General features: G+C 38.8%; 1 protein-coding gene across 1 annotated transcript in view; it reads left to right on the forward strand.

Annotated features, from left to right (window-relative positions):
* CDS1 (CDP-diacylglycerol synthase (phosphatidate cytidylyltransferase) 1) overlaps nt 1–19,977 on the forward strand; it is a 40,892-nt gene extending 20,915 nt beyond the window's left edge. The window contains exons 5-13 of the mRNA XM_012647172.1: nt 1,583–1,722; nt 3,533–3,591; nt 5,189–5,271; nt 7,124–7,211; nt 9,841–9,909; nt 11,869–12,021; nt 13,564–13,683; nt 15,685–15,788; nt 19,353–19,977. Of these exons, the coding sequence (XP_012502626.1) occupies nt 1,583–1,722; nt 3,533–3,591; nt 5,189–5,271; nt 7,124–7,211; nt 9,841–9,909; nt 11,869–12,021; nt 13,564–13,683; nt 15,685–15,788; nt 19,353–19,482 (946 nt within the window). The 3' untranslated portion in view covers nt 19,483–19,977. The remainder of the gene's footprint in view (nt 1–1,582; nt 1,723–3,532; nt 3,592–5,188; nt 5,272–7,123; nt 7,212–9,840; nt 9,910–11,868; nt 12,022–13,563; nt 13,684–15,684; nt 15,789–19,352) is intronic.
* The last annotated feature ends 335 nt before the right edge of the window (nt 19,978–20,312 follow it).

Genomic DNA, 20,312 nt, shown 5'->3' on the forward strand with positions numbered 1-20,312 from the left:
CCCCTCAGTTGACATGAGAACACACAAAATATTGTATATATACACGTGCTTGTAGTTAGTAAGAAGAAAATCACCAAATGATTTTAACATTTAAAGTTTTACATCTTTTCAAAACGTTTCAGGTATAATTTATAGCTATCAAGGCCTTGTCCCGGAAACATGATAATATTATAGTTTATATTTAACCTAAGTGGCCAGCCTTTTAATATAGTTGCTTTAATTAGTATCAGCAAGGAGACAGTGTCTTATTAACAGGTAGAGTTCAGAATAGTCAAAAAGAAGTTTCTTGATTTGGGGGAGAGCTGATTTTTCTTCGAGCAGGTTTCTTTATGAGTGGTAAAGTATACAAGAAATGTTAGGTAGATAAATAATTGGAGAATAATTAAGTGCCAAACCATGCAGGATTGATTCTGAGTGTAGAAAAGGAAAGATAAATCAGGCTGGGCACCAGTGATTGCACAAGCCTTCATAGAAGAGGTGAGAGAAAAGCTGATTATTTAAATAGGCAGACTTTGGGTAGAGAAGTGGATTCTAGCTAGAGAAGCAGCACCCGTCAGTTTCTGGATGTGGGACAGGTGTACCATGTACTACAGATGGTGAGACGTTCCTGACCCTCTAGAGCAGAAGGCATTTATTAGAGAGTAGTGGGCAGAAAGTTAGATTGGTGAGCTAGGTTAGGCCTTGACTGCATTAGAGGAGTCAAAGACAGTCTCCACTGTAAGAAAACAGAAAAATGGTAAGGCAGTTGATGGAAATGAGAACACTTGCCCTGTACTTTGGAACATTGGGTATAATTGCATCAGTGAGAACCAGAGGGAAACCCACCCTCTTCCTCTTTTATGGCTCCCCCAGCTAGCTAGGACTCGAGGATGAGGCACTGAGGAGCTGTAAGGCAGTGTTTCTCAGCCTTTTTCCTGGCTCGTACAAGCTGTCATCAGCAAAATTTTGGTGGGTTCACCTCTTCCTTGAGGGTGAGGGATGTCTTGGTGGAGGGACAGGTGAGATTTTTACCTGTTGCAAGCTCCCTGCTCCCCCTGCAGAGTCACTGCTCAACTGGAGCACATCTGGAGCATTAGAAGACGGGAGAAACATGCTACTATGTGCAGGGCAGTGGGGAGATAGTTGGAATTACCTCTTCCTTCTTTCCCTCTTCATCATCTTTAGGGCAGGTGGGGATTGGTCTCAGGACCTATACTATTAAAAAGCGTTAGAGTCATGAGTAGTTGGGAGTTATTTTCCATTGTAATAGCGTGTGTGTGTATGTGTGTGTGTATATACACATGTACACACCAAAGGTGAGGATTGTGTGTGTGTGGAGTATTTTCAACGTTGTTTCTTAATTATCTCTGGCATTAGGTTTTGAGCTAAATAAAGGCATGAACTATATTCAGTAAATTCTTGTTAATCAGCAAGTTTAAAATTAAGTTTAAAACAGAAAAATAATATTTTGGTGGAATATATCTTGAGTTGGTCTTCTGAACTTGGTTTTGATCTTTGTGTCATTAAAATGTAGGGAATAATTCTGTTGAGTTTGAGGGGAAGGAAAGCTTCAAATATAAAGCTAATTGTTTTTAAATTATAGGTACTTTCTATTGTGTGTGAACTACTTTTTCTATGGAGAGACTGTAGCTGATTATTTTGCTACATTTGTTCAAAGAGAAGAACAACTTCAGTTCCTCATTCGCTATCATAGATTTATATCATTTGCCCTCTATCTGGCAGGTAAGTTAAAGAAAATATTTTCTATTGATATGTAGCTAACTTATTTTCCATGTTTATTTTTATTTAAATTCATAACATCCTTTATTTGTTACATTTTATTCCGGCCCCTCTTTTTTTTTCACGTATAAAGCTGTTTCTTTCATCACGGTCTTAGATATTAATAGCAATTATTTCCTAATGGTGGTTAAAAATAGTACTTAATAATAGTCCCTCCATATATTTGAAAATTTTCTTTGTAAGTTGTAATAAAGAAACTTAAACACATAGTGATTATTCACCAGATGTAATTTACAAAGAAACTTTCACATGTATGTTGCTTTATTTGTCCCTGGAAAATAGAGCTTTTTCATGTAGAATTAATCAGAGTAATTAGTTTTCTTGCCATGATTTATTATATACAACTTTGTTTATAGTATGTTGTGCCACATGCTTTTATGATTTGAGATTAAAAATTATATTTTTAGAGTAATGTTAGAATAAAGTGATTTCTTTTCCATAAAATTTTACCAATCATAAAAAAAAAAATCTCTAAGAAATTGATTTTGAAATGTACTTTTTATTAATAAAAGCCAGATTGCTGGCCGGGCGTGGTGGCTGTGGGAGGCTGAGGCAGGAGGATCGCTTGAGCCCAGGAGTTGGAGGTTGTAGCAAGCTATGATGACACCACTGCACTCTACCCAGGGCGACAGAGTGAGACTCTGTACCCTTCCCCCCCCCCCCCAAAAAAAAACGAGATTGCCGCTTATTATTTGAGTTAATGTTGGCATATTTAATTAAATTATCTGTGCCTCAGTTTCTTTGTAAAGCACTTAGAGCAATACCTGGAACTATTTCAACATTCGTTATCAGTTGTTTTTGAAGAGTAAAACACTTGACTCTGGTTCTGCGTTTATCAAAACACCTTTGTGGCATTTTTTTCATGGTAGGAATTTTGAATATTTTCTCTCACCCAAACCAGTAAGCTTGATTTATTTTGATAATTGTAAGGTGGATTCTGGATGAATTCTTTCCTGTTATGGGAGAGAAGACTATAGTAGCTTCTCAGTTTATGTTTAGATGGGCAAGATTTCTTTTCTGGCATTTTGAGTTTTAATAATAATACTGACAAGAAAGGGGGTCTGTGGTGTCTTCTGTTATTGAACCCAACAATTTTACTTTATTTCATGTGCTTATTTTCGTAATTATGTAGAAACAATTGTGATTAATTAAAATGTAAGTCATTTGTATCATTAATATATATGGTACATTAGTTTTAAAAATCATTTTCAAAAGAATTACAAAGAGCAACCCTTTATTCCACCACTTTCAGATTTTTTCTGCTTTTCTAATATAGCTATCTTTTAACTCATTTTAGGCATTATCTATTGACAGCTTCTTATAACCTCTCACTTCTCCATACTCAGATTCAATAGACATTACCTGCATAATAGTTGTTATTAATTTTTGTATTATGTAAGGATTGAAAACATTCTGTAGATACACTTGATGCATTGGTGCAACAACTAAATTTTATTTAATTGAAATTCAGTATCTGTTTTCCATGTCCGTGTATTAGCCAGAGACTCATTCGTTGGATTAGTACAAGGGATGCTCATTGGCTGCGTGCCATGGAATCAGGCACTTTGGAGAGTCCAAGATTGTTTCTCTCAAGAAACTTAAAATGCTTAATTTAAGATGATAGAGAGATGGCATCCGACTAAGTAACTAACAGAGGCCTAGATATGCTACAGGAAATCGGCTTTCTTGGGCTCAGGGAATCTCACACTTTGTGCCAAATCGCACTACAAGCACGTTTTTTGTTCTTGGACAGGTTTCTGCATGTTTGTGCTGAGCTTGGTGAAGAAACATTATCGTCTGCAGTTTTATATGGTGTGTATTAACCATTATTCTGTGGTCATTATATGTAATAAAAACCTAATATGCTAGTTCATGTCTTGCCTAAATATGAGGGGTATTTCAATTTCAGATGACCATTAAATATAAAACATTGAAGTTGAAAAGTTTGTGGGGATTTTTAAATTTTAACTATTTTCAAAGCTTCCTGAAACCTTTTTGTTTGAATACTTTTAAATGCTGTAAAGTTAAAATATTTGGATTCCTTAAATTTATAGAAATTTGAAGAGTTTCATAGTCTCCTGGGCAGTTCCTAAATATGGGAAACATCTACTACGTTCTGTGGAAAGTAACTGCGTTTACTTGCTCTTAGCACGAGCGTAAAGGGAGCAGGGCATGTATTTTTTGGTAGTTATGGTTAATCATAGAATCGTGTAATTCTTCTTGGCACAAGGTATTTTGTTCAGCATACCAAAGTCTATGTTTTATGAACTTTATCACTGTACATAATGAACTTTTCTTATTTTCTTAAGCTGTAGTTAGTTAGAAGAATGGACACTGTAATGTAGGATTTAGTAAGGCTCGTTTTGGAAGTGCAGTGTATATTCTTCATGCTTTTCTTTCCTCCATCAGGACGTTCTGCTGAGCATTAGTGCTGGGAAATTGTAGCTGTTTCTTACATTTCTAATTTCAGAGGGTCTGAAAATGAAGAGTAAAATTTTTAGTGAAAATCTAGAAATAATCAAGACAAACTAGAAATAGAATCTCCTATGAGAATATAAATTGTGCCTAGTGGAAAAAAATTATGTATGCATTTCGAAGCAACCAGGTAAAAGAGAATTGGATCTTTTCAGCAGATAAAAATAAAATGAAACAAAACAACCAATATAATACATGGTTTGCTGCCATGGGAAGCAGATTTATTAAGAATAAATCAAAATCCCAATTATAAAAAGGCATTTTATAAAGTTCAATAAAAATTATAAGCCTAGTATATGGAAACTTTAGCTTCTTTTTGTTTACATTCCACTGAGACTGGTTATGTTAAAAGTCACTAAAGTGGCCATCTCAGGCTATATGGCGTTGATGACACACAAAGATCTTTGAAAATTTGAAATTGAATACTGTTGTTGAACGGACCTGTCACAGGCAGTTGAACCCTGTTGGTTTGAATCATTTGAAGTTAGAAATATTAATCTTTACGAGAAAAAGTTACCATAATAAACTCTGAAAGAAAAATAATTTTTAGCATTTTTCATAACTGCAGAATGCAGCCAGAGTAAAGTATTCTCTAAATGCTGTAACAACACCATATATTTCTCATTATCATTTAAATCTAATGAATCAAGATTATGGTCTATGTGTGTGTTTTTTAATTTAGTAGTATATCTATTATTAGCATTCTGCTTGTATATAAGTTAAGATTACTTCGTTAAATGTTTTCATTATTTTAAGGTTCCAATAGGTAAAAAAATGAATATAATTTACTAACAGCATTTATTTCATATGACCTTGCCTTACAAATTTTGACCAAAAGTCAGGGTAGAAATTTGTGTTCCAAAGTCACTATTGCTTTTTCGGCTACACGAATGAGTTGTGTTTACTAATTTTTGTGTTGTTGGGCTGTTAACAGTTCGCATGGACTCATGTCACTTTACTGATAACCGTTACTCAGTCACACCTTGTCATCCAAAATCTGTTTGAAGGCATGATATGGTAAGGGAGCAGTATTATGCTGCTTTATACTTATGTCGTAGCACTTTTAAAGCTCTTTAACGTTGGACAGTGTCTTAACAAATTTCTACTAAAACGTGCTGTTTGTTGTTCCTGTATTCCATTAAAACGTCTTACTGAGTTCTGCTTACTGTTTGACAACTAAAGACAGAAATGCTTCATTAACAAGTAGAAACTTTTTATTTGAGTTCCAAATAAAGCGCATAAAATTCCCCATATGATCCTCAAATAATTAATTACATTTTCGGGTGTTAATAAACTTCAATGTGACTTTTTACAAAGGATAGACTTTAAAGATATTAAGATACTATATACATGGAATACAAAGGAATATGGAAGTTTGCTGGCCAGTGAACAGTGACCTGGAAATACATTTTTCTCTAGGTGAAAGTTGGGTAGGTTCTGCTTCTCTTTCATGCAGGAGTAGGTTTCCAGATTTCAGATGTACGGAGTTACCTGCTCTGTAGCAGTAGCTTGCATATTCAGAAAGCATTTTTATTGGTTAAAAATTATAAAACTTAAAAATTAGATGGAATGGAGAAAAAGCTTAAGATTAAAAAGAATCTGACCATATTTTTCCCACATTGATTTTAAACTGATTAATTAAAGTCTTACAGTTGATGGGTTTTATCAAGATAAATTTTATTCCCTTGACAGGCTTATGCTTTTTACCAAGGGATATGTGTGTTTGTGCAAACAATTGCAATCACTTTAATACTATCTTCCATATATTGCACGAACTTTTTTTTTTTTTTTTTTTTTTTTTTTTGAGACAGAGTCTCACTGTGTTGCCCAGGCTAGAGTGCCGTGGCATCAGCCTAGCTCACAGCAAACTCAAACCCCTGGGCTCAAGCGATCCTCCTGCCTCAGCCTCCCAAGTAGCTGGGACTACAGGCATGCGCCACCATGCCCGGCTAATTTTTTCTATATATTTTTAGTTGTCCTTCTAATTTCTTTCTTATTTTAGTAGAGACGGGGTCTCGCTCTTGCTCAGGCTGGTTTCGAACTCCTGAACTCAAACAATCCGCCCGCCTCGGCCTCCCAGAGAGCTAGGATTACAGGCGTGAGCCACCACGCCTGGCCACAAACTTTTAATTAATGGGAACAGTTACTGAAGTAAGTAGGTTCTGTATTAGTAGAGTTTAATGCAGTCATAGCTAAGATAGAATTAAAATTAATAAAAGGCTGCTTTTCTTAAGATAATCTTTTAGTCTGTGTTTTTAAAATTATTGTTATAACTTGCTCCTCATAAAACTAAAATTTCAGCTGGACATGAGTAGCTTGTACCTGTAATAGCAGCTGCTTGAAAGGTTGAGGCTGGAGGATTGTTCAAGACTGACCTGGGTAGCATAGTGAGACCCTGTCTCTAAAAAAATTTTTAAAAATTAGCCAGGCACAGTGGCGCAAGCTTGTAATGTCCGAGCTACTCAAGAGGCTGAGGTGGGAGGATCACTGTGGCCAGGATTTCAAGGCTGCAGTGAGCTATGGTAGCACCACTGCACTCAAGCCTGGGCAGCTAGAGCAAGACTCTGCCTCTAAAAGAAGTTTAAAAAAAAAAACAAAAAAAACTTAAAATTTAAATTAGGAAATAGACATCAATTATAGAAAGATATTGAGATAGTTGTCAATTATAGAAATTGATAGTTGAATATTTTCCTTATCAATATTCTCCTAGTATATTTGTTTATTTATAGATTTTGCTCTGCTTCAATTGCTAAATGGGCAAACTTGGTTGGCGTTTATTCTTTCTATATTCTACTGGTTTATTATGAGTTATAACCTATATGAACATTTGCAACTTAATCATATGAACTTCTTTTTTTTTTTTTAACAGGTTCCTTGTTCCAATATCAAGTGTTATCTGCAATGACATAACTGCTTACCTTTTTGGATTTTTTTTTGGGAGAACTCCACTAATTAAGGTAATAGAAAAATATGGTGGAATGGAGACGATATTAAAGTGATTTCCAATTATTTACGCACGTGCACACACACCCCCTTTAGTAAACCTGTCGGGAATAAAATTTATCTTGGTAAAATCCATCAACTATAAAAGACATTAATTAATCAGTTTAAAATTAACATGGGAAAAATATGGTCAGATTTTTTTTTAATCTTAAGCTTTTTCTCCATTCCAACTAGTTTTTAAGTTTTATAATTTTTAATAAAAACGCTTTCTGAATATGCAAGCCACTGCTATCAAGCCGGTAACTCCATACATCCGAAGGTTACCGTAATCTTAAAGATCAGCCACTAGAGAACATTTCCAACATCTTGGTGCTATTGCACATTTTTGATTCCTGAGGTCCTTTGATTTTCCTTAGCTGCGCTTCACGATGCAGTGTGGGGGACAGTGAGCCGCTCCCAAGAATTCCATCTGGTTCTTGATCAGACGGTTTGTGGCTCCTCCATAAGGGCCTGACTCCATCGGCTTGTGAAGTGTTAGCGCATCTTCCTGCTGGTTCCTGGTGTCCGCCATTGGTGCAGTTCTTCATTCTCCTCCCCGCAGCCATGCAGACAAGCCTTCCCTTGACTCTGCTCCACCGCCAGGCTGTCCCCTTCTGCCCCGCCCGTACCAGACTTGCTGAGAGAGTAAATTATTCCATCTTCACATATTCATGTCTATTTGCAAGACTTTTGTATCCAAATTCATTTCAATAAAAGATTCGGGGGCCCTCCAGTACATGCTGATGAAACGCAGGTAATAAGGAAAGGTTAAGACAAGGGAAAGGGAAACACGCAGGTGCAGATCATGTTGTTTTGCCTTAAAGTTGGTTCTGTTTATGGGCAGCGGAGGCAGAGACGGAAACGAACTAAATTACGCAGTTCTCGTTTTGGGGAAAAAGAAACCAATTCTTCGTGAAAATCAAACCATTTTCTAGAGCTGATTTCTTAGAAAAGCTTTTCATGCTGGGTCTTCAGATAGGATTCACTCAGTTCACACACCGGGCAAAGTCTTTTATAACATTCTCACGAATACATTACTTGGCTGCTTTGATGTTAGTATTTGAAGGCAGTTTTAGAGGGACTGAGATAGCCGTTCAGGTGTAAAACCTTCTGCCTGTTCGGAGTGGTGAGAGAGAAGCCGTGCGTTCCCAGAAGAATCCATAGACTGCCTTTCCTTCAAAAAATCTTCCTTAAACTTCCCCCCCTTGGGGAGGAGCCGCAGAGAGCCCTGGCTGAGCTGCAGGGATAGTTGCAAGCAAGCTGTGTATTTTTTAAAACATTTCTAAAGCTGCTCCAGAGCAAGCGATTAAGTATTCAGGAGTTCTACTCAGGCTGAGACGTTTTTGGCTTAGGAAGCCTTCCGAAGGGCTGTTGTAGCTGTAGGAGAATCTCAGTGACTGCTTCTGAAGAAAGCTTTCCAGCGAATTTACCAGGCTGGATTAGTTGCATAATGTACCTTAAGATAATTGAACAATTAAGCTCTAACTCAGTATGATATGAATCAATTTCATTTGATAAGCTATCTTTAAAATAATCAACAGACACTTTTGAATTTGAGTCTGCTCTTTCTTCATGGCGATAATACCAGATTATCTGAGGAGAAGGTATATCTGTCCCTTTTCTGTGGCAGAGTTGTTATCAGATTTCTCAAGAAACCATTTCTGCCAACCATTTGGTTTTGGGCTTTATGAACATCAGGACAAGAGGTCCGTAAAGAGCTGTTGTGGCTTAGTGTGTGGCCCATTTTGGCTTCTGTCCACAGTCACTGGTCTGATGACCAAAGCCCCATGTACATGGTCATCCTTATCCTGTGTGCACCTGCGGGCAGTTAGCACCTTCCACTCCTGAGTCTTTCCCTCCTGCCCCCAGCACCACTAGGTTCCAGATTTCCTTCCAGATTTCTCTCTGAATGCCCCATTGACTGAGAAAAAATAGCCCGACTCTGAAACAAATAGTGTCTATTCTTAGCAGCACAACATGTTCCTTTCTTCCTGGAGACAGACATGGATTATGCAAAAGAGAGAAGGATATGTGGCTACTTAAGGAGCAAATACAGTATTTGGGGGCTGTGGGGTATTTCACCGTTTCAGAAAGAAGTCCGTGTACAGCATGTTAGGAATATGTGAAGACCTGGTGTGCTGCGGTGTCCGTGTTTTGTTGTATTCATTCTGTTTTGGGTCAATAGCAGGTCATTACTGGCCATGTGTACTTGGAATGTATATATCTCATCCTTATTCCAAGAACTTACACTATCTATTATGGGACGTTATATAAGCATAAAAGTCATGGGCGGTCGATTATTTGAGTATAGAGTTTATAGTTCTTTGAAAGAAAAAAACAAATCGTGGCTATTTAAGAGGAACAAACACATATTGACAGCATGTCAAATGTTTGAGTGCCTGCTGTGTGTTTAAATGCTACCGGAGAGATTTACCAGTAAATCAGGATCATAGAATGAAGGGAAAGGGTTTTAAGCTATTGCAATAGGGAAAAAGCAGAATGACGGACGAGGTATTGCGGGAACTCCTTAAACACAGTTTGCATGTGTATTGTATGCTTTGTGAGTGCAGTAATGCTTTTCAATTTTATTTGGCCTTTTTTTAGTTGTCTCCTAAAAAGACTTGGGAAGGATTCATTGGCGGTTTCTTTTCCACAGTCGTGTTTGGATTCACTGTGAGTTTTACTAGGATTTTTATTTTATGTATATTTTGGAAAACAACGCCAAGTTTATTAGTCTATTATAAACCTAAATATTAGACCACAACATGCGAATAATGTGTTATATTTATTGAGACCTACTAAACAGAACCTATTCTGTATCTCCGTCACTCTTAGCCCGGCTGTGTCTCGAATCACCTGGGAGCGTAAACAAAATCTGTGTCTCAGCCTTATCCCAGGCCAGGTAACTCCCCAGGTAATTCTAATGTACAGCCGGGCTTGAGGCCCACTGTTGTGCTGTTGTGTTTTAGTCATTTCTCACAGCTGTTCTGCCTCTGCGGGGAGGACACAAGCACTGGGGCAGGTGGTGGCTTTGAGTAATGGCAGAGAATGCAAACGATGCTGACGGGTTCTACCTTCTTGACACGTGGTGGCCACTTGGCTCAGTGAGTGGTTACTGCCATGATCACAACTTGCAGGAAGATTCTATTAATTGTAAATAATTAATGTTCACTTTTAGCTGTGAATAATGGATATTCAAGTTTTAAAAATTAGTTTACAGTTATGGAATTTAGTTTTTTGTTAAAAGTTGCCTAGTTAGAATTAGTAAGGGTGCAGTAAAATGGCTGAATGTAAGATAAATATACAAAAGAAATTACTGTTAGAAGGTTTAATTTTTTAACAGTCTAGTTTCTGACAGTTGTAGTTACATTCTGTAACCAAATCTAGAGTAACTGGTAACAATGTGAAGCTTTGAGAGAGAGCAAACATACAAATAAATGGAACAGTGCCATGATCCTAAGTGGGAAAACCACCATAATTCCTCCATTTAACTTACAAGTTTAGTTCATTCTCAGTGAAAATTCCAATAAAATTTGATAAAGTTACTCCAAAGTTTTTGTGGTAGACTATTGATGACATAACAAGTGATGAATGGAATGAAAAAGGATCCAACCACATCTAGTGTTTTTACATTACAAAATAAGAATGATTAAAACATTATTAAATTAAGTCATACTTTAAGATTTTGGTATTATTAAAGATTAATTTGGAAATAGTACAGGAATAACCATGTTATTGGAAGAAAATAGCTACCCCATAAGAATGTAATGCATGACAAAATAATGAGGGAAATGATACATATTTTCAAATAAATGGTTATGAAGAAACTGTTTGAAAGCAAAATAAGTTTATATCCATTCCTAGAATTATATTTGGATTTTAGCCATTCTTTTTTTTTTTTTTGAGACAGAGTCTCACTGTGTTGCCCAGGCTAGAGTGCCGTGGCGTCAGCCTAGCTCACAGCAACCTCAAACTCCTGGGCTCAAGCGATCCTCCTGCCTCAGCCTCCCGAGTAGCTGGGACTACAGGCATGTGCCACCATGCCCGGCTAATTTTTTCTATATATTTTTAGTTGTCCAATTAATTTCTTTCTAATTTTAGTAGAGACAGGGTCTCGCTCTTGCTCAGGCTGATTTCGAACTCCTGAGCTCAAACAATCCGCCTGCCTCGGCCTCCCAGAGAGCTAGGATTACAGGCGTGAGCCACCGCGCCTGGCCGAGAACAGCTAGTTTTAAAAACTAGTAATGTGGCCAAGGAAAGTAATGTGGTCAAAGTTTTGTGGATTGGCTAAGAGCAATGGTGTTTTTCACCTGTACTATTTTGTGTTAATACTATTTTTTCAGTAATTTTGAATCACTGGTTAATTAACTGATGAAATTAATATAAACTTGTTTGCAATAAACTTACATCTTTGACTCTCCTGTGTAATTGTGGTCATACAGAGGTTGAAATCTCATTGATTTCAAAAACTCTTTCATTTTCTAAAGGTCTTTGAAGTCTTTTGCCGGGACAGTTATGACCATCTAACTTTGAAAATACATAGCAGAATGTTAATACAAAGAAGTTCTGGTATTCTGTCTCTGGCCTCTCTGATACATAACTTAGAACATGTATATTTGCTTTGTTATTCAGGCTGCCTACGTGTTATCCAAATACCAGTACTTCGTCTGCCCCGTGGAATACCGAAGTGATGTCAACTCCTTCGTCACGGAATGTGAGCCCTCAGAACTTTTCCGGCTTCAGAGTTATTCACTTCCACCCTTTCTAAAGGCAGTGTTGAGATGGGTAAGAGTAAACATGGTTAGGGATCTTCCGCTCCGACCATTAAGCCTTCTGTAAAAGTGGGATTCATGTTTAACTGATTTGTATAAAATCTTTCACTCTTTAATGTAGCAGTAGTTTGAGTTTATTGTCAATATTATATTCTATCTCCTTGTGATTTCTCTCTCTTGAACATAAAATGAGTGTTACTATTGCGAATCAGTTGTGTACTAGGAATTTACTTGCCTAATGGTTTAAATGCTGATGGTAACTTATTTTGTATTTGTTTTGAAGACTTTTTTTCAATTATTTCATAGGTTTTTACAAATCAAATGGATTAGAATGAGTTTTGCATGTTAATGGTATGAGTTAACTTGGTTTAAAACTTAATTAAAATGCACCAGTTCGAAGAGCCCTTGATTTTTAGAGGACATTTATTAGTACAGAAAGCTGCTGCTTCTAAAAATTAGTTTCCTTCCAAAAGGACATTGCTGCCATTTAAAGGTATCTTTGAGGTCTCTCACTGAGGAGTGTTGACATGCTTCCCAGTAGAACCCTCTGGAACCCTCTTGATCCATGTCATCAGGACTGGTGGGTGTTGGTTAAAGTGGGGAATGAAATAATAATGTGTGTGTGTCTTTGCACGCACACACATGCACGTGTTTGTGTCTGAAACATCTTATTTTTAACTAAAATACATAATTTTTGTTAAGCAGATAAATCAACAAACAATCTTTGTCCTTGAGTGCTCAATAAATGGACTCCAAGAATTTTTCAAGGTCTAAGCCGTCTGTTACCTGCTATAAAACTTTTGATGCTGCCAATCTTTGATTAGGAGCAAGTCTGTTGCTTTGAGAACAGGTCCATATATTGGTGTTCTTGGACATCTTTTTTGAACCACACCTATTATGCACTGCCTATAATTTGCAGTTTCAGGTTATTTTAAAAGGAGCAAGAACTAAGAATTTACAAAATAATTTGACTACAGAATGCCTCTCAATTTTTATGTTCTTCTCCCCAAACCTTTCGTAATTGTCTCGCCGATTCCCATCTTGGTCGTTGTCTTTATGCAGCTTACCTCTGTGTGTCTCCCACAGCATTCAGCTTACTTTTAAGAGAAAAGGCCAGTTTTCCCTTATTTGATCATATAAAATGAAAGTGAAATATAGTACAGTATTAAAATAAATTATATAATTACAAATAAAAGTATTACTACTGGTAAAAAGAAAAACACAATCACATTTAGAAATTAACTGAGTCTTAGTAAACCTACAACTGAGTTGTAGAAGTTCCCAGACAAACCAGAAGGTAGCCCCCAGCTGCAAGATTTCGGGGTGCCGGGCGCCTCGAGTACACTTAGGGAATGGAGAGCGCTGGCCGGTAGAGGGCGATTCAGACGGCTCCCCACGTATTCTTCTCCCACGGCTCTTCAAGTTTGTGAAATAAACAACAATGCGGTGTCTACTTTGGCTTGCTGTTCGTGTCGTGGTTCTTAGATCAGCGGGCATGCTCAAATGCAATTGTGATGACGTTGGCCCCACCTCTCCCCTTCTCTTTCCTCCTCAGGAAACGGTGAGCTTGTACCCTTTCCAGATACACAGCATTGCCCTTTCAACGTTCGCATCTTTAATTGGCCCATTTGGAGGCTTCTTTGCCAGTGGATTCAAAAGGGCTTTCAAAATCAAGGTGCGTGTTTCGATTCTTTGTTACGTTAGTAGAGAACGTAATTAGAGAATGTAGCCTATTTGGAATTTGGTTCACTCTTGGTCTACATTAAACCCTTAAGCAAAACTTTTTTCAGCCTTTCAGAAGGGCTGCCTGGCTGATCCGAGCGTATTCTTTCTTGTTAGGTTTTGGTCGGGCCGTGTTAATACAGTTTTAAAGTGTTGTGTCGTCTCTTTTATAGAAATGGGATATGTACCTCAGTGTTGGGACAGACGCAGAATCTCTGCCTTTTCAAGTGCTCATTCCAAGAATCCAGCCACGAATTAATTGTCTGGTGTTTATGGTTTGGCCACAGCCTCACGTGAAGGGGGAATGGGGCAGAGCCTTCGGGTTTGTGACTGTTCATTCTGTTAGGTCAGGAGTCGTCAGACGCTTTCTGCACAGGGCGAGTAATAAGCTCATCAGGCTCTGCGGACCACAGGGTCTGTCACGGCCTCTTGGCTCTAGACCGTGCCGTTGTGGTGTGAAGGCCCCACCCACAGGCAGTGTCAGTGCATGGGCCCGGCTGGGTTTACAGAAAACTTAATTTACAAGAACAAGCTGTGGGCGGGAGTTGGTCTGCAGAACGGAGTTTGCTGATCCTTGTTCCAGAGATGTGAAATCATCTCTGTGTTTTAAGTCAGATCATCACAAAGCGACGCGTTATCTCAGCAGTTTTCTCTCAGCCTCCCTCACGTGGCTTTGCTGAATTAAGGTGGAATGTTGGCCATCAGAGAGGCTGTTGAAAGTGGGGAGGTCGAGGAAGGCCTCTCTGAGGAGGTGGCATTTGAGCAGCGTTCTGAGAAAAGAAGGGAAGTAAGTGCTGCAGAGAAATGTAAGGGAGAGAATTCCAGAGAGTGCAGAGGAGGGAGGGGCTCGGCGTGTTGGCCCGGGGCGGCCGGGTTTGGGGGAGGCCAGGGAAATAGGTGAGCTCGGGGAGCTCCCGCCCGGGGCAGGCACTGCGTCAGGTGGGCGCACTGCACAAAAGCTTACAAGGCGCTGTCCCTGTTCTCTCGCCACCTACTCGGGGAGAGGAGACACATCCACAGAGAGCTACAGCGGCTGCTGTGCGGGACGAGCATCTTGTGAAGGTTGCTGACAGCTGAGTGGCGTTGAGTTGCCGCGGCTTTCTTAAGGCTTCAGTTAGTAGAGAAGAGAAGGGAGGAAGTGGGTAGGCAAAAAACAACCAAAGAATCTTTCAATAATTTCAAACAGAGAAACGTTACATTTACAATGGTATTTTTTTTTAATGGTCTCCAGTCCAAGGTTTCTTGTTGAATGGTGGGATTCTTTGCATGTCTGGAACGCAGAAGCGATTGCTGTTGCGTGTTAGATGTTTCTAGGTTGCCAGAGTGAACTAGAAGAGCAGTTAGTCCCGTCCATTCCCTGGGCACTCCGACGTGTGAATCTGTCCGCGCAGAGTCGGTTTGCAGAGGCTCACGACACAGTCCCTCAATTTGGCCCCTTAATGAACAGACAGGTCCCAAGTGAGCTGGCTGTGTTGATTTTCTTTTTACTCCAACACTTAAAAAAAATATTCATCATATTAGTAAAATGTTTATTTCAAGGTAAGAACTATTAGGATCAACATGAGTTAGAACCAGTTGTACATCTGTCTGCCACACTAAAGTAGCTACCCAAGTAGCTTCTGGTTGAACAGAAGGGTAGGCTGTAACAAATCTAGATTAGTAATAGCTGATAGAATTTTTATTTAGGAAAAATTTTATTAACTAAAAACAGTGCTAGATTTAATTAATGTTTGAATGGTGTAGGGCAATCCGGAAATCATTTTACAGTGGGCACATATTTAGAAAATACGGTTTGAATCTGTCAGATGTGTTCTGGTAAGTTTATAGTTACTGAAAAGAACCCAGTAGTAAAGTATTTTCCTTACAGAGTCTATGATGCCAAGGAGACACAGATAGGAATTTCGTAGCAGGTGGTTTTTTGAAAATTTGCTAATATATTTGTTTGTTTCTAAAGGATTTTGCAAACACCATTCCTGGCCATGGTGGGATAATGGACAGATTCGATTGTCAGTATTTGATGGCAACTTTTGTACACGTGTACATCACAAGTTTTATAAGGTACTTTTACATTTAAAACAAATTTTTAGATGTTTTCTTTGAGTTCTCATTTCTATTGACGTTAGTTTGAATAAGTTAACTTTTTCTGTCAGTGGTACTTTATAATATCAAAGGGAATGGCCCCTGGAGTTGTAGCCCGAGCAGTATGGTTAAATTACAATTGTTTTACATACATTTGAGCAACTTACAAAAAACAGCGGTATATGTCATGGTCCTTAACAGGAGATGGTATTGGATTTGAAACATGAGGATATTTAACTTCCCAACTGTGGGCATTGCAGGAATCGTGAATACTTAAGAGTTAAGAAGGAGGAGAACATCATCCACCCAGTCCACCAATTATTACTCAAGTGCCTGTGACATATGGTAGAATGTTCTAGGCATGAATGTAGCAGAGAACAAACCAAACTAAGTCTCTGCCTTCGGAACTTCTTGTTGGGAGGTTGGAGGGAGAAGGTCGGAAACAGACAATGAACAGTTACATACAGTTTGTTAGATGGTTGTAAGGGCCACGGAGAAAAATAAAGCAGTCTGGGCGTCATGGCTGTGTGTGCAGGGGGTGGCTGGTGGGTGGGTGGACGGGTGTTGCTATTTTATATAGGGTGGTTTATTCTTGTTATTAAACCTTAATGTTTTGGATCTACCCCACGGTGCTAGTTTGGGTTGTGAAGGCTGATCACGTCACCCACATGGGAGCTCTATTTCCCGTGGCCTCTGCTGGGGGCCTGTAGCCAGAACACTTACTAATAGCATCTGAGCCATAGAAAACATGGATTTCTTTCATAGTGTTATTTGGAGGAAACACATTTTTAGAAATCCCTAAATGCACATTTTAAATATATACTCATAGCGGTGTGAGAATTTTTGTATTAATTTTATTGGATCGGGGGACAGTCTTGCTAGGAGTTCCTCAATTTCATTAATCTTTTCGAAGAATCAGCTTGTGGCTTTGTTAATTGTCTCTACTGTATATTTGCTACTTTGATTTCCACTCTCACCTTTCATTCCTTTATCTTCTTTTTGTAGGTTTGATTTGCTGTTCCTTTTCTAGCTTCTTGAGATAAAGCTTAGGTTGTTGATGTTCTTGTCTAATATATCCACTTGTGACTATAAATTTCCTCTTCAATATCACTTTATCCTCATCCTACAAGTAATGATACTTGTATTTTCATTATTCAGTTACAAATATTTTCCTATTTCCAGTATTGTATCTGCTTTAACAAATGGGTTATTTAGAAGTATATTGATTAGTTTCCAAACAAATGGAGATTTTTCTCATTTTCCTTCCTTTGTTGAGATTTCCATGTGGGTCAGAAATCACACTCTTCATGGTTTCAGTATTTAATAGTTTTTGAGACTCAGCTTGTAGCCTCACACGCTGTCTCTTCTGGCACGTATTCCACGTGTACGTGCAGCAGACGCGCGTTCTGTGGTTGGGTACAGTGTCGCATACGTCAGTCAGGTGAAGTTTAATTAGATCTTCTGGACTAATTTTGTTTTTGTTTTTCTTGGTTTTTGTTTTTTCGGGGGTTTGCTTGTTCTATCAGTTGCAAAGAGTGCTTTGTAAATTGTAAATTCATCCATTTTTGTTTCTAGTTCTGTTAGTTTTGCTTTATGTATTTTGAGATTGTGTTAGGTATTTACAAATTGAGGCTCGTCACACCTCTTTGTCGAGTTGGCCCTTCTGTCGTTCTGTAACGTCCGTCTTTACTGCCTGCCTTAAAGCCTGCTTTGTCGGATGTTAGAATAGCTACGTCCACTTCCTTTTGGTTAGTGTTTGCATAGTATTTCTTTTTCTCTCCTTTTATTTTTAGTATTTCTTTATCCTTACAATTAATGTGTTTCTCTTTTCTCTTCTAATAAGCATATGGCTGGTTTTTTCTTTGTTTTTTTTTATAACCCCATTGACAATCTTTGTCTTTTTAATTAAAGTATTTAACCTATTTGAGTATTTATTTATTGATATATTTGGAGATTAGTAATTAGTGGTTAAATCTTTAGAACTTCATTTTCAGAAGAAGACAGCTTTTTAGGGCATTAACTCATACTCTTTCTTTTTTTAAAATTTGCTACTCTCTCAGTAGAGGGAAGTCCTGCCGAGCCACGTTGTCCCTTTTGGAAGCAAACGTTTAGACTGTTAGAAGTGCAGTGGCAATGCCAGGATGTCGCTAACTGGGAGCATCTGCTGATGCAATTTTGCATTTCGCTGAACTTGCTAAAATGGCCTTCCTTTTCTCCGTGGTCCCTGCTCTGGGCTCATGCTGTGAAGTTGCTGAGTCTTTTGAAGAAATGTAATGAGACCAGCCCTGTCCCGACTTGAGTGTTAGGGGCATGTGGCCAGTTTTCTGGCAGATGAGCCACATGCATTAAGGTGACCCAGGGGATGGTAATCTGGGCTCTTGTGCAATTTTTTAAGTCAAAGATTTGCAGAGTAAATAGCTCCTCTACTCATGCTCACTGCGCTATCACTGTATGGCAGGTATTTCTTTGTTGCTGGGATTTCTACTTCCTGTAATTCTATTTGAACGGTCTGTTGTAAATCATAAATTTCTTTAACCATGGAAACATCTTTCTCAGAATTCTGTGCCATTCCCTGTATATTACTTACATCTTGCTTTATCCTATTGGATTTTAAAGCAGATCTGCTTTGATTTTGTATATTGGGGTTTACATAAGACTTCCTTTTGTTTTCGAGACAGGATCTCGTTCTGTTGCCCAGGCTAGGGTACAGTGGTGCCGTCGTAGCTCACTGCAGCCTCAATCTCTTAGGCTCCAGCCATCCTCCTGCCTCAGCCTCCCTAGTAGCTGGGACTACAGGAGTGCCACCATACCTGGTCAGTTTTTTTATTTTTAGCAGAGATGGGGTCTTGCTATGTTGCTCAGGCTGGTCTTAAACTCCTGACCTCAAGCAATGCTCCCACCTGAACCCGCCGAAGTGCTAGGATTACAGGCGTGAGCTACCACTCCTGGCCCTAAGACTTTCTTTGAACAAAGGTTATGGCACCTGGTATATATCGCAGATAGGGACTTTGGTGCTAGGCTCAGTGTGTGTTTGTCTCTTGTGTTCTGTCTCTTGAACATTCATAGTTTCCTGGGGCTATTTCTTTAACAAAGTACCTTCCATCATCTGAAGTTTCTTTGAAGCTAAACATTTACATTATATTTTCATGCCCCTTTTGGTTTATACTTACAGAATAGTTTTTGTGTCTTGTCCAATCTCAGGACTTGTTATTTATCCCCACTTTTAACTCAGGTTGTCCGTTTGAGAATTTTCACGGAGCTTAGTTTACACGTCCTAAATTGCCTCGTACTGTCCTTGGGTTTTGTGTTTGTGCCTGCTTTCCACACCTGTGCTCCGTGCTTCTCAAAGCAGAATAATTCTGGGTTTTTATCCCCTTGACACAAACATTGGACATTAAAGTGAGCTCTTATGAAGAGCTCTTTCGATTCTGTAAAGATTGGTACTCCACACTTAAAGGAATAGTTTATTTTAAATTGGGGAGATACACTTCATTCAGCCCTGTTCAAGTAGCATGAACTTTGTCTTCTCTGCCTTACCATCAGGGGTCCAAATCCCAGCAAAGTGCTGCAGCAGTTGTTGGTGCTTCAACCAGAGCAGCAGCTAAATATATATAAAACCCTGAAGACTCATCTCATTGAGAAAGGAATCCTGCAGCCCACCCTGAAGGTATAGCTGGATCTAGAGGGGAAGCACTGGCAAGAAGGAACTCTCCAGAGCAGCACTGACAGATGCAGTTTTGATTGTACAGAAAAACGGTTGAACATGTAATAGATTGAAGTTTGTTCAGACACGAATGTTTCTCTCTGAAATTACTGTGAATATTTAACAAACACTCGGTCTCAGTTATGAAATAAGTAGCCAGTTGCCAGCAGCATATCCTGTACTTCTTCTGGAGTGTGTTTTCTGATGTGAACTTCCTTCCTCTTACTTGCTGGGTCTCATAGTTTAAAAGACTTGTATTTTAAAGAGTCAAGCACTATCAAATGAGTAAGTCGAGGATGTCTTAAAATCGCACCTGGCAGCGTGCCCGTTTGCACAAATATTTACGTTCGCACTTGGAGCTGCTCCTAATCGTAGCAAAATGTTTTATGCAAGGCACAACAGGAAGTCACTTCTGCGCTTCCTCCTCACATAGTCTGAAGTATTTTCTAAAGGGCTTAGTTGGATCAAAAAAATAAAAAAAGATTGTCCACTTTTCAAAGCAGTAATCATTTGCCAGGGGAAAACACTCTTTTTTAGGTAGGTTCAGAGTCCAGGAGATACTGTCCTCAAGGTATAGGGGAAAAGAAAAAAAAATTCAGGAGAGGGAGGCTGAAGTTTCTGCCATTTATTGGTTAGAGCAGGCATCAAACCCTACTTCTGATAAAATTGTTTGGAAAAACACAACCTTGCAAAAACTCATCCAGAGAAACAAAGAATTCTGCTACGAATAACACCATGAACAGGTCCTGCACAGATCTCCGCAGAGGACGGGAGCTCAGGAGGCAGCCTCAGACAAGGAC

The sequence above is a fragment of the Propithecus coquereli genome, unplaced genomic scaffold, assembly GCF_000956105.1.
Source record: "Propithecus coquereli isolate 6110/MARCELLA unplaced genomic scaffold, Pcoq_1.0 Scaffold26, whole genome shotgun sequence".
NCBI lineage: Eukaryota > Metazoa > Chordata > Mammalia > Primates > Indriidae > Propithecus > Propithecus coquereli.